This window comes from Ciconia boyciana, chromosome 8, assembly GCF_034638445.1.
Source record: "Ciconia boyciana chromosome 8, ASM3463844v1, whole genome shotgun sequence".
In the NCBI taxonomy this organism is placed as follows: Eukaryota; Metazoa; Chordata; class Aves; order Ciconiiformes; family Ciconiidae; genus Ciconia; species Ciconia boyciana.
In genome coordinates this window covers 20,051,204-20,068,957 of record NC_132941.1, presented here as the reverse complement: position 1 = coordinate 20,068,957, position 17,754 = coordinate 20,051,204, and the positions used below count along the sequence as shown (strand labels likewise).

The 17,754-nt window shown below is 40.7% G+C and overlaps 1 protein-coding gene and 1 long non-coding RNA gene across 16 annotated transcripts in view; one reads left to right on the top strand and one right to left on the bottom strand.

Annotated features, from left to right (window-relative positions):
* The window catches only part of LOC140656006 (uncharacterized), a 46,300-nt gene that overhangs the window by 19,455 nt on the left and 9,091 nt on the right, over nt 1-17,754 (top strand). For 4 of the 7 annotated variants that reach the window (XR_012043923.1, XR_012043927.1, XR_012043928.1 and 1 more), the window contains 2 exons: nt 2,409-2,618; nt 8,765-8,860. This is a non-coding gene — a long non-coding RNA (uncharacterized lncRNA). Of the gene's footprint in view, nt 1-2,408; nt 2,619-8,764; nt 8,861-11,107; nt 11,376-12,881; nt 13,097-17,754 lie in introns of all 7 variants that reach the window. The other 3 variants (XR_012043925.1, XR_012043926.1, XR_012043924.1) reach the window with 3 other exon arrangements.
* The window catches only part of TLN2 (talin 2), a 224,626-nt gene continuing 215,137 nt past the window's right edge, over nt 8,266-17,754 (bottom strand). For all 9 annotated transcript variants that reach the window (XM_072871155.1, XM_072871160.1, XM_072871154.1 and 6 more), the window contains 2 exons: nt 11,145-11,270; nt 8,266-10,151 (listed from right to left, as the gene is read on the bottom strand). In XM_072871155.1, the coding sequence (XP_072727256.1) occupies nt 10,023-10,151; nt 11,145-11,270 (255 nt within the window). In that variant the 3' untranslated portion in view covers nt 8,266-10,022. The remainder of the gene's footprint in view (nt 10,152-11,144; nt 11,271-17,754) is intronic.

The following is a 17,754-nucleotide window of genomic DNA, read 5'->3' as shown; positions in this document are numbered from 1 at the left end:
ATTTTTTTTTTCTCCAGCACAGGATTTAGACTTGCCTGTGCTGTGGTGTTTGGCCAGCCCCATTTCCAGTACACATTCACACATATCCAAAGCTGTGCTGGCATCTTAATTCCACTGCAGTAATGTGACCCACCAGAGTTAGAGGGACCTCTCTGCAAATCCCAAAGCCACTTCCTAACCTGTTCCTGGCTTACAGTCCCAGAAGAAAAGAATAGGCAACTTTCTATTCTGTATCCAGCAGCTCTTCCTCCACTCAAAGGCAATTAGTGTATTAGGAACCATCCAGCATCTTAAGCAGGGAGGAAGAAGGGTGTGAAACAACAAAATAAAAGGGAATACCTGTTATCTTCATGGACAGACATTATGAATCTACTCTTTATGAATCTACATGGGGACCAAACAGTGTGAACTCTGCTACTAGCAAATACTTTTGAAAAAGGACTATAGGTTGAAAGTTCTCTTTTTAGTGGGTGTTACTCTTAAGATAGGAAGGAAGATCTGAATAGGCTCTGACCTCTTCTGAGATGGGTGCACTGGCAGCCTGTTTTGTTTTACAAAGCATTTAGTCTAGGAGATATTCAGCATATTTGGAGTTTTTTCAGTTCTAGTAGAGGAATAGGACACCCTTAAAGAGAAATTTTTGCATCTAGGCTCTTTTCAGATAACAAGAGCTTGGGCAAACCAAAATATGAGTGATCTGGTCATATAATAAAGAGCCACTCCCATGATTTGGAAGAGATCCAAGATGACTCCTGAACAGTCAAGAAACTAACCAGAAAATTCTCTCTGTGGCTTGAATTGCTGGGCTACAGGATCTGGAAGCATCACAGGCATGCCACAGCAGTGGTTTGGCTTGAGAATTACCCTTATATGCCTTATTATACCACCAAATGATAGAGGATGGCAACTGGACTGCAAGCCAAGCATAACAGAATGACCAATGAAGCTGTTTTTCTGAGGTCGTCTTTTTGAACTCATATTCCCCCCCCAGTTTTCATATGTGAAATCTCAGTAACACAGACCCAGATGAGAAGAGATCAGCAATATATATATATATGAGATCAGCAAGAACAGCAATGTGTTCATAGTAAAGTTCTCACTTCCATTTTTCTGAGGCAAAAAGAAACATACTTAAAGTTATGCTGGCACACAAACATTTAGCTAAAATCACTACTGATCTCATGAAGCAGAAGTTCAGTCTAGGCTTGAAGAATACATCCAATTTGTTTCCTAAAACTCCTCTGTTTGAAGTCATAGCACAGGTATTCCTACTATGTCTGGGTTATTTGAACTCACTAATTTTCAAATCTGTTTAAGAGAATGTGGTTATTCATATTTATTGACCATATATATGAGGGGACAAATTCAGTTCCTGTACTGTAGTTTCATGAATTTAGGTACTGAGTGTCCTGCACTAATGACAGTTGATAAATACCTCTGGAGGATTTGATCTTGTTTTGCAGGAGATACTGCTCCTGATTTTGGTAATAAGTCTTTAAGTTAAGACCCCTGTTTTCTCCACATGTAGACATGATTGTCACTAAACCTGCACATACTGAAACATACTGACTTTCAAGGAAAAAAGCCAACCATGAGCAGATTAAAGCAGGCAAAACCAGATGTAGGCAAAACCAATGACCAAAAAGAGAGGAGAAATAAACGTTCAGCTGAAGTCTTCAATGATTTCATGAGATAAAAGTTCAGTCTAGGCTTGAAGAATATACCCCCATTTTGTTTCCTAACGTGCCTCTATCTTAGGTCATAACTCAAATATTCCCACAGTAACTGTATTGCTTCAACTCACTAAATTTCAAATAACAATAAATAACAATCTTTAAATTGTTAGTAAAGCAATGTGCTTTCCCCCTCAGTAGAAGATAAAAAAATTGTCTCATGTATAAGCATTTAATATGCACTTGAGCTACTAGAGGTTTCTCACCAAGTTTGCCATGCATGCCAGGTTTTTTTTAATAGCTAACAATTTACACAGAAAAAGTAGAACTAAACATAGTCCTCAGCCTGGATCTTGAGAAACTGTGCTAGCATTTTAGAAATATAGTGTCATTTCAACTCATTTATTGTTAAAAAATGCAAACAAAAGATTAATATTTAGAAGAGACAAAATACTCATGCTTATATAGCTGAAGGCAAAGAGTAAGTAATTGCAGACAGACTGGAATCATTAGTGTGGCATTCTTAATGTCTAAGTCTCACGTAACTGCAGATGACTAAAGGCATCTCTGAGTAAACTTCAAAACTGGTTCTGTGGCTAGAAGTGTCACACTAAAGGCTTCAGTGCCTCAGGATTTTCATCATATTTTGCAGGAAGATGTGGTAAAGCAGGAGGCTGATTTAAATAAGCTGCCAGAGCTTTGTCCAAAGTATTAAAGCTGTCATTTCTCTTGTAGAAAAAGTCAGAGAAAAACACTGTGTTAAGACCTTACTGACTGGAAGAGAACTGAGGCTGGTGCCTTAACAGAAGCGATTACAACGTAAGGCAAAGCCAAGGCACTGAGCAGAGATTCTTGCAGATTAAATTCAACTCTGGAAGACAGGATGTTTGCCTAAAGCATTGGCAGTGGAAGATGGTTGCTCTTGGCACTAATCACAATCACTGTGTAAGTCCCTCTGCTATACAGTTACTGAAAAAGAATGCATTTGATTTCTCTGGAACTGACAGAGTGCAGAAACACTAATGCAAAAAATAATGTAGACCAGTTAGTAACTAGATGGGAATATAAATATTAACCCTTTCCTGGATATGGCTACAACTGGTCTTTCTAGTTCTTAGATCACAGAAACTTGACTGGCTATTACATTCAGTGCAACCTGCTCTGTGGATTTGAACAAACTATCTCCCTTCCTGCAACATAATTTTGCCATCTGTAAATTAGGAGTGACTCATTTGTAGTGCTTTATGAACCACAAATAAGAAATGTTCTCTAAGAGCAGAGTATTCTTATTAATACCTGAAACCCACTATGGTGATCTTGGAATGGATATGATGGAGAAGGTGGGTCTAACTAGTAGCATGCAGTAAAGCATGTGGGTCGTGCATTGTCACTCTGAGTGTCTGAAACACTGTCATTTGGGAAATCCCTTAAGCATGGGCTTAATCCCATTTAGGTCAAGTTGAGGTAACTATATTGCAGGCAAAGTATGAAGGACTTTTTTAATTTTTTAAATATTGTAAGTATGTGCCACATCATTTGGTGAACTGGGGCATAAATACCTTTTCTGTTTCAGAAGCAAGGCTGATAAAACTATTATCTGGCAGTACATCCTTAATAAAATGCAATGTATTTATTGTCAAACTGGAAAATGTACAAGACAGTACAAACATGTATTTATAATACACCCACTGCCCCAGAATCTGACCACTCTTTCCAAGACTTAATCAGGTCAATGGTTCAGTGACTTATGTTCAAGTAAATATTTTAATCAATAACTTAGAATATACAATGCAATTTGTATCATCAAGTATAATGCTGGAAAAAACCTCTATATTAACCTTTTTACTTGGTCAATTGCACCTCACAAAATACAAACAGCCACAAAGACGACTGATTTTGAACCATATTCAGAGAAGATGGAGCATACTACAGGCAATTATTCTAAAACAAAAGGATTATACTAACAGCCTAGAAAGTACTGAATATTGATCTGTGTGGGATTGAAGATTCCAACCAGTATTATTAAATTCAGCACTTTAAGAGCAAGAACTGTACTAAGAAAATAGCCGGCAACATTTGCGCATTGTCCTAATGCAGTATCTTTTCTATAGACTTCAAAATGCTTCTGAGACTGCTAAATTAATATTTGATTCGGTACCATGAGTGAATTTTCATCTTCAAAAGTTCTGAACTTCTGAACTTAATGTTCCATGTATACTTTTAATAAAGACATTTTGACTTTATAGCAATACCAGTTATGGGAAAACATGCCAAAAGAAACCCTCTTAACCTGGGATAAACCCTCACAGTGGATATTTTAGGATGCTAAGAAGTCACCAGCCCCTACTATGCATTTTAAAAATAATAAATATACTTAAAGAAAATAACCAGTGGGGAAATAAAATCATGTTTGTTATATAGGCTTTACATTATCCAAATTAGGCATGGATAAACCCCATATATTAGTACTTGCCCTGCCACATTAGACATAACTGACTGACTTGCACAGGTAGAAAACTTAGTGTATGTATTGTTATAAGATACTTGAGGAAGAAAGAGTCCAGCTCTCATAAATGCTCAGAACAAAACAGAAAGGGAAAAGCAAAGGGACTTGTAAAGATAAGGTCAAAAGGGACTCAAGCATGGCAAACATTGTGGTTTAGTTTTCAAGTCTTTAGGCATTACTGTGCAAGCACAAAGAATTAACTTCCCTAGAGTCTCTAAAGTAGTGTCTACAATGTTTTCAACACAAATTAAAATCGTGCTGCACAGAAAAGAGGAACAGACAGCAAACTCGCCAAATGCTTTTTTCTAGTAGTTTAAAATATCTATTTTAAAAGATTTTAATAGCTATTTTAAAATATTTTAGCCTAAAACGTGCCTAGGGCCTCTATAGCCCCCATTTAAATATTCAGCTAACCAACTCTAAAAGAGGAGCTTCTTCAATCTTGTTTCTGTCATGGAGAACACATGGAAGAAAGCTACCATATAATGAGAGACATCATATACACATCTGGTGATGGATCCACTTGATGAGCACACAGAATGCCAAAAAGATCCCACTTTGACATGAACGCAGTCATGCCAGAAACGGCCCCTGCTGGTAGCAACATCAAACTAGTTATAATGCAACTGATCAGTGGCAAGATTTCTAGCATAGATTTCATATGGAGAATTGAAGTAGCCTAATTGTACGTACACACACCAAGTTATATTTGACATGGAAAAATGTTGAATGAAATGGAAATCGTAACATATATAAAAGCAAAACTAGCCTTCCCCCCAAAAAACGCAACACCACCAAGCATCCAACACCCTTGAATAATTGGTGTTTGGCTTTTGTATATATTTATGTGTGGTTAACATGCTTTATTTTAAGGATATTGAATGGTCACTGACATATATCACAAAGTAAGCATTTATAGTTTTGTCTATGCAGCAGAGCTTTAAATAGAACATTCTCCTCTGTCACCTGGGAATTCCGCCTTTTCCCAGCCTTGCAGATAGATACAACTTCTGCCTCATTTTGCTTAAGGAGCAAAATGATGCTTTGCATGACAACCAATGCAACGCAAGTCACAAATACCTACATGCAGAAAAAAAAAGGAATTCCTTCAAGGGCTTATTGTTGGTGAAGACTAAAATAAAATATATTATTTATTTATTTTTGTGGCCAGATAAATACTATACATAATGGTGTGGCAGCATGACTACAAACTCCTTTGTGCCTTTCTTGGGGTTAAAACTTTAACAGGAAGGGAAGACATTAAAGTGAGAGTTCAACCCCCTAGAAACTCCAGCATATAATTACAAAACTGTCTTGAACAGAAGGTTCTTCCACTGCAACAAAATGTACTAATTTAAGACAAAACAGAAGTCTCTACTGCTTTATTATTTTTAAAAAGTTTAAAAAGTGACAAAATGGCATTTATTTGTAGCTCAATAAATGACAGATAGTAATCTTCAGGCAAAAGGAATCATGTTGTTATAGCATTTCCACACTGTAGGACATGGGGTTGCCTCAGCCTGCCCCTTGAACTGGGCCACGTCTAGTTTAGATTGATTCTCTTGTTAAATTTCTCTGGTGCTGAAACATTGCAGCCCAGAACTCTTCTGCAGTATCTGCTTTATGCAGTGGCTAGGCAGATTACATGGAGTTTGGCACAATCTTTACCATGCCTTCTGGAGACCTCTCTATAGCTCACATGTAGCAGGCTGAAAACAGCAATACATGAAACTCAGCATTGAGTTTGTTGACTCCATCTAGGAAGTATCAGATTCAGGGCCCTAATCGGATACCAGGCAGTTGACATAGGGGATACTCTGCCAGAATTACTGAAACTACCAGCTACTGAAGAAATGAATGCTGCTTGTGTTGTACATCAGTACTGGGTCCTCCTTCTGCCCAGCGCTGACCGAAGCAGTGTGAGTTTGGCAGTGTGTCTCCCTGACCACTGTGATGAAAGTAGGGATCTTGCCTCTTGGGCTGAAGTACACCCGTGTGGCTCTACCCAGTGCTGCGTGCCCTCAGCAACATTCGCCCAAGGATCTCTGCATCGCTCTCCACTGAATGATGCACTGTGCCCAAGGACAAAGTTCACACATTAAAGGAAGAGTAGCTCATGAGCCACATCCAGTCTGTGCATCTGTCTACCTCCAAACTAATTTATCAGACTTCATTGCAGATACTGCCGTCAGGCAAAACAGCAATTTGTAACAGATTTGTAACTCATATGACCAAACAGTTTCTTCATTTGGCATCATGAACTTCGTGCCACAGACTTGTGTTGTTTCATTAACATGAACAACCACAGTATGTTTAATGTATACTACTGTGAATATGGAAAAGCAGGTTTCAGGAATCATGACAGTTATGGGCAGATAACACTCTCTTTGTTAATCATGACGCAGTTACATAAGGACAAAACTTCTACAGTATAAGGAAAAAAAAAAAATCCCAACCCAGAGATTAAAAAAAATGTAGGGAAGATAAATGCAGTGATGGCACATGCCATACTCGTGGGGTGAATCTCTTATCAGTTTGGGCTGATTAAAAGCAAAAATGTGCTCATGAGCTAAACATATTTACGTTGAGGAGGTTTCTAGATTATGTATTCATCCCTTCATTAGGAATTAAATAATGAACATGCAGAAAATCAAAGGGAAAGGGACAGATGAAACGAGTCTAGCCTTCAATTTTTGTTTTAAAACTTTTCTTACTTTGAGGTTTCTGATGTAGAAAAGTTCAGACAAATGATAAAATGTTCAAATTATTTTCTGAATAGTTGGGGAAACACACTGGACTATTTGTACACAAAGAAGTGTGAAGCATTTTGCTTTTAATTTGCATACAATTCCTTAAAGTGAATTCCACATGAAGAAGGGTGAGATACAACAAAGCTCGTTTAGCATTCACAAGTTAACAGAGTACAGTAAACATCTGGCCTTCTTATTAACTAGCTTCCATCCCTTACTCCAACTTGTCACTTCCTGCTGCAAGTCTCCATGCCAAATAAATGCATGGACTAGTTCCAAACTCCACAGAAGTTCACATGTGGACTTCAGTGGTACTGCAAATTATAACAGCAAGAAAAAATTGAAATAGAAAGACTTTAGATGAGCTTATATTATCTTAATGTTTCCCAAATGAAGACCCAAAATTCAGAGTAAACAAATACTTCAGTTGTTCAGCTCAGCTATTCATCTGACTGTGGTTCCTCTATGGAACACATAGCTAAGGAGAAAAAAGAACAATACTTTAAAAGGGGGCATTAAATGAGAAATAGAGAGGTCTCAAAACACCTGTGCTAAAATGGACTTCCCAAACAAACTTATCTGGAACACAATTTGAGCATGCTCTTTCCTTCTACATACTGATAAACTTTTCTAGCTATACAATTTCCATACATAGTTGCATTTGACCAGGCTTTTGGCTTCTTGCAAACTGACAAATACCATCCTGATCAAAATATATTACAACAGTATTAAACCTACAATAAAATACTGGCATGGTGCTAAGGACAGCATCATCTTTCTTCATGCTTTAATGACACCAAATAATAGGTTAAAGACAGGTTGAAAGGGAAGCAGTAACAAATCTGTCTTGCAGATCTTTCCGAAAAAGAGATGGGAATGTGAGGTGACCCAGGTAAAAAAGAGAAAGAGCCATAAGCTGCAAAGAAGCTGGACCTACCAACAGCAGCAGAAAATCCCGGTTACTAGAGCTGTCTTTATTTAGGTCTTCCAGCAATAAACACCAATTTAGCCTTCTGCCTAAAAATTTACAGGAAGTGTTTTTTTTTTTTTTAATAGGAATTCTTAACATCGAGATTCTGTGACACTGCTGACAGTGAGTTGAGTGAAAAAATCAGATCAATTGTGCGGAGGTGGAAAATTATAGAACTCGGAATTGCATGTCTCTGATAGTAAGGGTTTGCATATCACACAAGCCTACACATCAGAGCACATCTGTTGATGCCAGTGATTCCATCTGGGATTTGCCAATTTTTTCCTCTCATGATTGTGGATTCTCCAGCAACTCTACTGAGTCTGAAATACGTCAGTACCAGAGAAGAGACTCTAACAATAAAAATCTTTGTACACTTTCATATTTATTAATTCTGTAGTCATTTTTTGCCATATATTTAACACTAGTGTGACAAAATTCCTGATAATTATATCTCATGCAGGTAACTTAAATGAGGAGTTAGCACTATCTAAACTGGTAAACCTACCACTAGCGGGGTTACTTTTGAGCCTACAAGACAAGTATTTCTGCAACAATGACAACTAGGTGGGTATGCACATAACATAACAGGCTCAGCTGAATGTACTTGGCAGGTATCTAAATGACAGCACAGCCTTCAGAAGGACTGGAGTGGCAACATCCTTTGACCTAAATAGACTTGACGTTATTGTTTGAGAGGGCTTGAGTGGAGTTGGAGACATGTTGGAAATTGTTGTTAAGAGAGATGGTGTTTCTGTAGTTAGCCAGATAGTTTAGCTTTTGCTAGTTAAAGTTGCTGTGATTTGTGTTCTTTTTTGACAGGGTAAAATGTGTTACTCACTCTACCCATATTGCTATTGTTTAGGTCACAACAGAGATATTGAGAACATACTGTATCTTTCTGCAGCTGAAGACAAAGATTGCTGATAGATTGCTGCTATTCCTTCTCTGCAATTCCTTGGTGAGTACGTTTTCATCAATACCAACTCTGAAAACAAACTCCCTAGAGTCCAGATTTTCAAAAAATATATTACAGGAAAAGTCTACTTGTAAATCGCTTATTCTTTTCTCCTACAATACCCACAGGTTTCAAAACAAAATAATTATAAATGAAATTATTGAAAGAATAACAAGAGTTGCGATAGTCTTTTGTTGTACTGTGCATTTCCCTTTTTTAACTAACATACATTCTAATAGAAATTCCACAGTACGAACCAGATTACTTCAATTAAAAAACAAAATGCAAACTATTCAGTCCAATGTCAGAGCATGTGTATGTGTGTATAATACTGTAAAAGTAGTCACACATTAGAGGTATATAATTGAAACAGCATTTTCCTTCATGAACCTGCTATTATTGAGGCAGTGACAAGGTTTCCACTTCTTTGTTTTCTGAGCTCTTTAAAGAATGGCTATTGCCACATTTTGTAAACCTAAATACTGTACAAGCAGAAGCTTGTTGGTATCAGGTAAGGAGTAATACTACTAGTGCAAACAGATGCAGAGACAATTCCTCCAGTTTTGGGGTGAACCAGCTATATAACACTGAAAGAAGACAGGCATCTTCTTCAAACCCATACTCGTGCATGTTTCTCCACTCAGACACACATCCTTCTCCGTCTTGGTCGTCTTTTTACAAGGGTAGTTGGGGGAGAACCACCAGCTCATGTGATATTTATCATATGAAAGATTTCTTGACTGTTTTCCTATTAATATTATGAATGTTTTATAACAAGTCAAGGAACGATAAATACCACAAGCATCAGGAAAGTGACAATAATACTGACTTAGTATCTTTAGTAAAAAGTGAAACATTCTCTCCTGAGATATAAGTCAAGGAAGGAACAGGAATGATGAACCTAACACTGTACCATTATTTGATCATCATGCACCTCAGCTGACCAGATGAGAAAGAACAAATGTTTATTGCTCTCTGCTCATCCAAAGCTATGACAGGCAGTTTATTTAGGTAAGTGCTTGGCATACCAGAATGTTGTCAGAGCAGTTCTCACTGTACTGTCCCCCTTTAGCTTATTTCTTTAAAAGACAAGGAGAAAAAAAAAAAGGAAGGAAAAAAAAGGGAAAAAAAAGGAAAAAAAAAAAAAGAGGAAAATCTCAGCAGGTTAACCCTCATCTTCTCTCAGCTCTGTGGGTAGAAATTTGTATTGCTGTTGGCGGATCTGAGCCAGTTTTTTCCTTGCCTCTTCCAGCTCTCTTTCCTTCTTCAGCATTTCTTCTTGGGCTGCAATGATCTAGAAAAAAGAAGCATGAATTATGACAGCAAGGAATACTGTCTGTAAAACAAGATTTCTTTCTCTATGACAGCAGTCACAGCTAGGCCTTGAGTATTCTCCAGGGAAGAACCAAATTTAAATGACTTCGTCAGGAACTGCTCAAATTTTTCCAGGTTCCAGGACTATGCTATCAAGAACAGTATCGTATTCCCACTTGTTTCTTAAAGAGGACTAAAAAAAGGAAAAAAGAATCTACCAGCATAGTTTTACCATACATCCATGATGGATTTTTTAGTGCTGTGCTCCCCCAACATTCATTGGGGTGAGGGGTTAGCACATGTAGGATAAGCACCACATCTTAACATAATGTTTGAGTGACAGTAAAATTGAACACTCATTATTGCAGGTATCCACAATATTTTCCTGCATCTCAAAATGCCAAAGGAAAAATGACAGCACTACAGACATGCAGAAATGATAAATTTCAGTATCTTTTAAGTAGTGACCACAGTATATGGTGTTCCTCATTCATAACAGTGAATCCAGAAGTTGGTACAACCTCAAAGCCTTGGAATCTATTTTTAAATATTGTTATTATTTCCCCATATTTATTATGGTCACAGTAACAAAATGTCATCAGTTCTTATCTCTCACTCTCTATTTCTTTGATTATGTACATACAAAACTAGTGTTCCATTAAGATTTGAGAATATTTAAAGTACATAAGAGAAGTCTGAAAAGAACCATTAACTTCATCAGAACAAAAATAAAAGATATTGGACAATGGTAACTGCTATTATGTTAAACGAGCAATGAAGAAGTGTAGACATCTTACAACATATCACTTTGCTGTCATGTCAGTGGTTACCTAACAATGAGGCATCAAGTATTTTAGCGTAGATTTCTACATAGATTTGTCCAGCCTGCAATGCAGCAGATGGACATTGTAACACTATGCTACCTTTCTGTGACAGGTTTTCTCTGCTTTACTTCTTGGGTGATTGTACCAACCTGAGCAATGCCACCCACAAACTTTGTTTTGACCACAACGTCGTCATCCTCTGCTTTCCCAAATGCTGCTTTTTGGGCCGCCCTGACAAGATTGTCTGATGCTCGCTTGACAGCATTTCCTGCAGCCTTTGAAAAGGACAAAAGAAATTTAGTAATAACAACAATGCATAACTAACATGGACTCATCTGAGCGTCAAAACTAAAACATCTTTGCTTGACTACACAGGAAAGGTGTGTTTTGTTTTGTTTTTCCCAGTGAAAAGCAAATTAAACTTTCAAAATCAATGGTACAGAGAGGAAAAGAATTCCTTTATTTAAGACACTGGAAGTTGGGAAAGTCACAAACAAGATTTTTTCCCCTATAGTTTGAAATAAAACAGTGAATGAAATGGCAAGTTATGTTATGCACAACACTGATCAGATTTTTTTTTTTTGAGGAAGAACAACAGAAAATGAAAGGTAGTATAAAGAAACATTTTAAGGCAATGAAGTTTTTAATTAATGGACTTTCATCAGGGCAAATTAGACACTTACACAGACATGACTATCTCACATTTAAACTTTTATTTCCTTAAAAATTCTCAAAATAAACAGTTAAACATTTGTAATACATCTTTTGTTATCTAAACTGAGTAGTGTCAGCAATTGTGCATCAAAAAGAAAAAAGGTAACTAAGCGATCTGCATTCTAACATTGATAAAGCTATCTTTGCTATCCTATAATACATATTGGCAGTAGAGATTCCACACTGCATGCTCAGTAATGACCATGTCCACAGGCACTGGTTTAATGGATACAGAGGAGGATACCAGGGGAGTGGCCTTGGAATCTCCTACTGTGATCCCCATGGAGATCAGTGGAAGAAGAGTCCTCGTCACAAAGAAAATGCAAACCTCTCCTCTGCTAAAGCTAAAAGATGGAGCTGTCACCGTTTTTGAAGCACTGAGGTCTTGGAGACCATTGGCTAGGAAATACCCTGTGCAGACAGGTGATGGTAGTATAGTGCTCAGCATCGTAAGGTCTGGCACTGAATTTGCTCCAGTGTACTAAGAGCTGGTGAAAGTGGTGGAAAGCTGGCTCTGGGAGAAGAATGGTACATGGTTTAATGGTACTGCACATGGAGGTGTAAATGAGATCTTTCATATACCACTGGCAGTCTTTTAAATTTGTAAGTTCCAGATAAGTCTTATGTCTGATGTTTCGTATTTTAAATTGGTTGATAGACCAAAATTTGACCTATGCCTCCTTCTTGGCTCTTACTGGAATCCTCCTCCTTTCCACCTCTTTATCTATTCATCAATGTCAGGACAGAGGCAGGAAAAGAAACTTCTGGGCTGATGTGGACTTAGTGCTAAGAGGGGTCATGGGTCACTCATTCTGAGGGACTGACTGGGGGACCTAGCTATATGTTTACTCAGTTATACATACAAATACTGAAAGGTGGGCCCCCAAATGTATTTCAAGTGCTTTAGCAAAGAAACATCTTTAGAGAATGGGACAGAGCACCATTCAAAGATACTCCCACCTCCCAAGCAAGAGAAACACCTAGATCACCTGTTACCATGGGTAAGTCTTCAGTGCACAGTGGAATGCTATGGAGAGATATCTTACTTAATTGTGAAGAATTTAGTTGAGATACCAGAAGCAACATGTTATCAACACTGCTTCAGTAACATAGCCTGGTCAAAGTGACATGAATGTATCACTACTCAAACTGACTTCTGTAATACTGCACAGCATTACTTTGTACCAGGTACTCTCAAGAATAACTGAATACTTCATGAAGAGAAGGATGTGAATGGTTAAATCCTGCTAGAACCCCTGCACTTGGAAGGTGCCTATCCTGTAAATGAAACTTGAGACCTGTGTTCTACAAGAGTGGATCTGCATGTCATTCAGCTATTCGTACTGTGTGGATTTAAACCAGCAGAAGCAGATTGGAAGAGACATAGGTACAGCTGTCCTAGCTTAATCTACTGCCCAAGAAGTGTTAATTAGACTCTAAAAGTTTACATGGGGTCAAGGAGGAGTGGATAAATTAAGAGGAGAAAACCACTGAGGGTTACTAAACATACAGAATCTGCATCTGGCTTGGGAGGTTCCCGAGTTGAAAATGCTTGGAATCTAAGAACATAGTAGAGAATAGTATCACACATGCTTACCCTGTTCTTACTTGCTTCTCTAAGCATTTCCTAGTGGCCACTGCTGGAATCAGGATATAGACTGGGCTTAATGAACTTTTGGTCTGATCCAGTAAGGGTGTATTAAACCCTAAACCCTAGTATCTAACAGCACATCAGTCAACACCACCAATAAACAACACTAATGCCTTCACAATGTGCAGAAAAAGGTACTTGCAGTGTTGTGACAGGCAGTTGAGAGAGAATGGGAGTAGAGTTCTCTGTCCTGTGGTTCCTGATGTCCCCAGGTGTGATGTGTACTGGGAACACTCGTTTCCACGCAGGCTGCTAGCCAAGACAGCCTGCTCTCACAAGCTGGAAATGCAGCACTAGGAGGGGAAGCCACATGGACCAGCTCTGAACCTGCTCCCCACCCTCCCCCCAGTCCTATTCCATATTTCCAGCTTCATCTCCCTTTCAACTTAACTCTCTTCCCACCTGAAATGACCCAAGGACAAATTATTTGAAATGTGCTCTGCTCAGTCTGGAGCTCATCCAAAGAGAACAGAAACACTTCCATTTGTTTCATTAAGTTTTGGAACAGACTCTTTAACAGTGCATTCCAAGTTAGCATTCATGGGAAATACAGTTCAAATGTCTTCTCCCAAAGCTTGCAGTTGTTTGTGGAGTAGGAAAGAGAAAACTAATACACTCAAACTCCTGAACCTAACCTACTGATTAAAGTTATGTGAAAACATCTGTGCTGGAGGCAAAGCCAGCTGAAAAGCCTCAGTAGTTTTGACAAATCCACCAGTAAAAATATTTGGTAGACATCATTCCTGCCTGGTGCAGCAGGCGTGTCTCCTATGTGACTACCCCACCTTCACAGGTGCCCTTGCATAATAGGTATGAGGCTCTGCAAGTGGAACTGAACAATGACGAGGATGATGGTTCATCTAGCTTTGAGGTGTTGCCAAGGTTAAGTCAGCCTACGCCCTGCATCAAAACTGCTTCCAGAAAGAAAAAAAGACGGGTCATTGTAATAGGAGACTCCCTTCCGAAGGGAACGGAAGGCCCAATATGCAGACCAGACCCACTTCTTAGGGAAGTCTGCTGCCTCCCTGGGGCCCGTGTAAAAGATGTGAAAACTTCCTGCCCTGGTACGGCCCTCAGATTATTATCCATTATTGATTTTTCAAGTAGGCAGTGATGAAGCTGCAACTAGAAGTCCGAGGGCAATCAAGAGAGACTTCAGGGCCTTGAGACGACTGGTTAAGGGATCAGGAGCACAAGTAGTGTTCTTCCGGTTGCAGGGAATGATGAGGGAAGAAACAGGAAGAGCCAGCAGATCAATACCTGGTTCCGAGCCTGGTGTCACCCGCAGAATTTTGGGTTTTTTTGATCATGGGTTGATCTATATGACACCAGGCCTGCTGGTGACAGACGGGGTACACCTGTCCCAAAGAAGGGAAAAGGATCTTTGCACTGGAGTTAGTAGGGCTCATTGAAAGAGTTTTAAACTAGATGTGAAGGGGGAAAGGGATAAAAGGCTCACTAGAGATAAGCCTGAGGGCAGCACGCCAAAGTTTGAGGGACAGTGTGCTAGCAAGGTCCTTTGGTCTGCCATCTCAGTGGAGGTAGGGGATGGAGATCCACGCGGCAGCAAGGACACAAGGGTTACGAATATGTTAGAAACCACGGAAGTGCCTGAGAATGGTCACGTAGGAATTAGGGCTTCTTCCCCCAAAAAGGTGGCAGGATCAATAGCCCAACTGAAGTGCATCTACACCAATGCACAGAGCATGGGCAACAAAGAAAAGGAGCTGGAAGCCATTGTGCAGCAGGAAAACTATGATATAGTTGCCATCACAGAAACATGGTGGGATGACTCACACAACTGGAGTGCTGCAATGGATGGCTATAAACTCTTCAGAAGGGATAGGCAAGGAAGGAGAGGTGGTGGGGTAGTCCTGTATGTTAGAGTATTTTGATTGTCTAGAGCTTAATGATGGTGATGATAGGGCTGAGTGTTTATGGGTAAGAATCAGGGGGAAGGCCAACAAGGCAGATATCATGGTGGGAGTCTCTTATAGACCACCCAACCAGGATGAAAAGGCAGATGAAATATTCTATAAGCAGCTGGGAGAAGCCTCACAATCACTAGCCCTTGTTCTTGTGGGGGACTTCAACCTACCGGATGTCTGCTGGAAATACATCAGACAGGAAACAGTCTAGGAGGTTCCTGGAGTGTGTGGCAGATAACTTCCTGACACAGCTGGTGAGTGAGCCAACTAGGGAAGGTGCCCTGCTGGACTTGTTGTTTGTGAACAGAGAAGGACTTGTGGGTGATGTGATGGTTGGAGGCTGTCTTGGGCATAGCGATCACAAAATGACAGTTTGATTCTTGGAGAACTAAGGAGGGGGGTCAGCAGAACTGCTACCTTGGACTTCCGGAGGCTAGACTTTGGCCTATTTAGGAGACTGGCTGACAGAGTCCTTTGGGAAGCAGTCCTGAAGGGCAAAGGAGTCCAGGAAGGCTGGACATTCTTCAAGAAGGAAATCTTAAAGGCGCAGGAGCAGCCTGTCCCACGTGCCGAAAGATGACCCGGCGGGGCGGAAGACCGGCCTGGCTGAACAGAGAGCTTTGGGTGGAACTCAGGAAAAAAAGGAGAGTTTATGACCTTTGGAAGAAGGGGCAGGCAACTCAGGAGGACTAAAAAGATGTCGTGAGGTTATGCAGGGAGAAAATCAGAAGGGCCAAAGCCCAACTAGAACTTAATCTGGCTACTGCCATAAAAGACAATAAAAAGTGTTTCTATAAATACATTAGCAACAAAAGGAGAGCTAAGTAGAATCTCCATCCTTTATTGGACACAGGGGGAAACATAGTGATAAAAGATGAGGAAAAGGCTGAGGGACTTAATGCCTTCTTTGCCTCAGTCTTTAAGAGTAAGACCAGTTGTTCTCCGGGTACCCAGCCCCCTGAGCTGGAAGACAGGAACAGGGAGTAGAATGAAGCCCCCATAATCCAGGGGGAAATGGTTAGTGACCTGCTCCACCACTTAGACACTCACCAGTCTATGGGGCTGGGTGGGATCCACACGAGGGTACTGAGGGAGCTGGCGGAAGCGCTCACCAAGCCACTTTCAATCATTTACCAGCAGTCCTGGCTAACCAAGGAGGTCCCAGTTGACTGGAGATTAGCAAATGTGACGCCCATCTACAAAATGGGCTGGAAGGAGAATCTGGGGAACTACAGGCCTGTCAGTCTGACCTTGGTGCCGGGGAAGGTTATGGAGCAGATCATCTTGAGTGCCATCACATGGCACGTACAGGACAACCAGGTGATCAGGCCCAGTCAGCACAGGTTTATGAAAGGCAGGTCCTGCTTGACTAACCTGATCTCCTTCTACGACAAGGTGACCCGCTTAGTGGATGAGGGAAAGGCTGTAGATGTTGTCTACCTAGACTTCAGTAAAGCCTTTGACACCGTTTCCCACAGCATTCTCCTAGAGAAACTGGCGGCTCATGGCTTGGACGGGTGTACTCTTCGCTGGCTAAAGAACTGTCTGGATGGCCGGGCCCAAAGGGTGGTGGTGAATGGAGTTTACTGCAGTTGGTGGCCGGTCACAAGTGGTGTTCCCCAGGGCTCTGTGTTGGGGCCAGTTCTGTTTAATAACTTTATCAATGATCTGGACGAGGGGATCGAGTGCACCCTCAGAAAGTTTGCAGACGACACCAAGTTGTGCGGGAGTGTTGATCTGCTTGAGGGAAGGAAGGCTCTGCAGAGGGACCTGGACAGGCTGGATCGATGGGCTGAGGTCAATTGTATGGGGTTCAACAAGGCTAAGTGCAAGGTCCTGCCCTTGGGTCACAACAACCCCATGCAACGCTACAGGCTTGGGGAAGAGTAGCTGGAAAGCTGCCCAGCAGAGGAGGACCTGGGAGTGTTGGTCGCTGAGCCAGCAGTGTGCGCAGGTGGCCAAGGCGGCCAATAGCATCCTGGCTCATATCAGGAATAGCGTGGCCAGCAGGAGTAGGGAAGTGATCATCCCCCTCTACTTGGCACTGGTGAGGCCACACCTTGAATGCTGTGTTCAGTTTTGGGCCCCTCACTACAGGAGAGACATTGAGGTGCTGAAGCGTGTCCAATGAAGGGAACGAAGCTGGTGAAGGGTCTAGAGCACAAGTCTTTCGAGGAGCAACTGAGGGAACTGGGGTTGTTTAGCCTGGAGAAAAGGAGGCTCAGGGGAGACCTTATCACTCTCTACACCTACCTGAAAGGAGGTTGTAGCGAGGTGGGTGTCGGTCTCTTCTCCCAAGTAACAAGTGATAGGATAAGAGGAAATGGCCTTAAGTTGTGCCAGGGGAGGTTTAGATTGGATATTAGGAAAAATTTATTGGCCAAAAGGGTTGTCAAGCATTGGAACAGGCTGCACAGGGAAGTGGTTGAGTCACCATCCCTGGAGGTATTTAAAAGACGTGTAGAT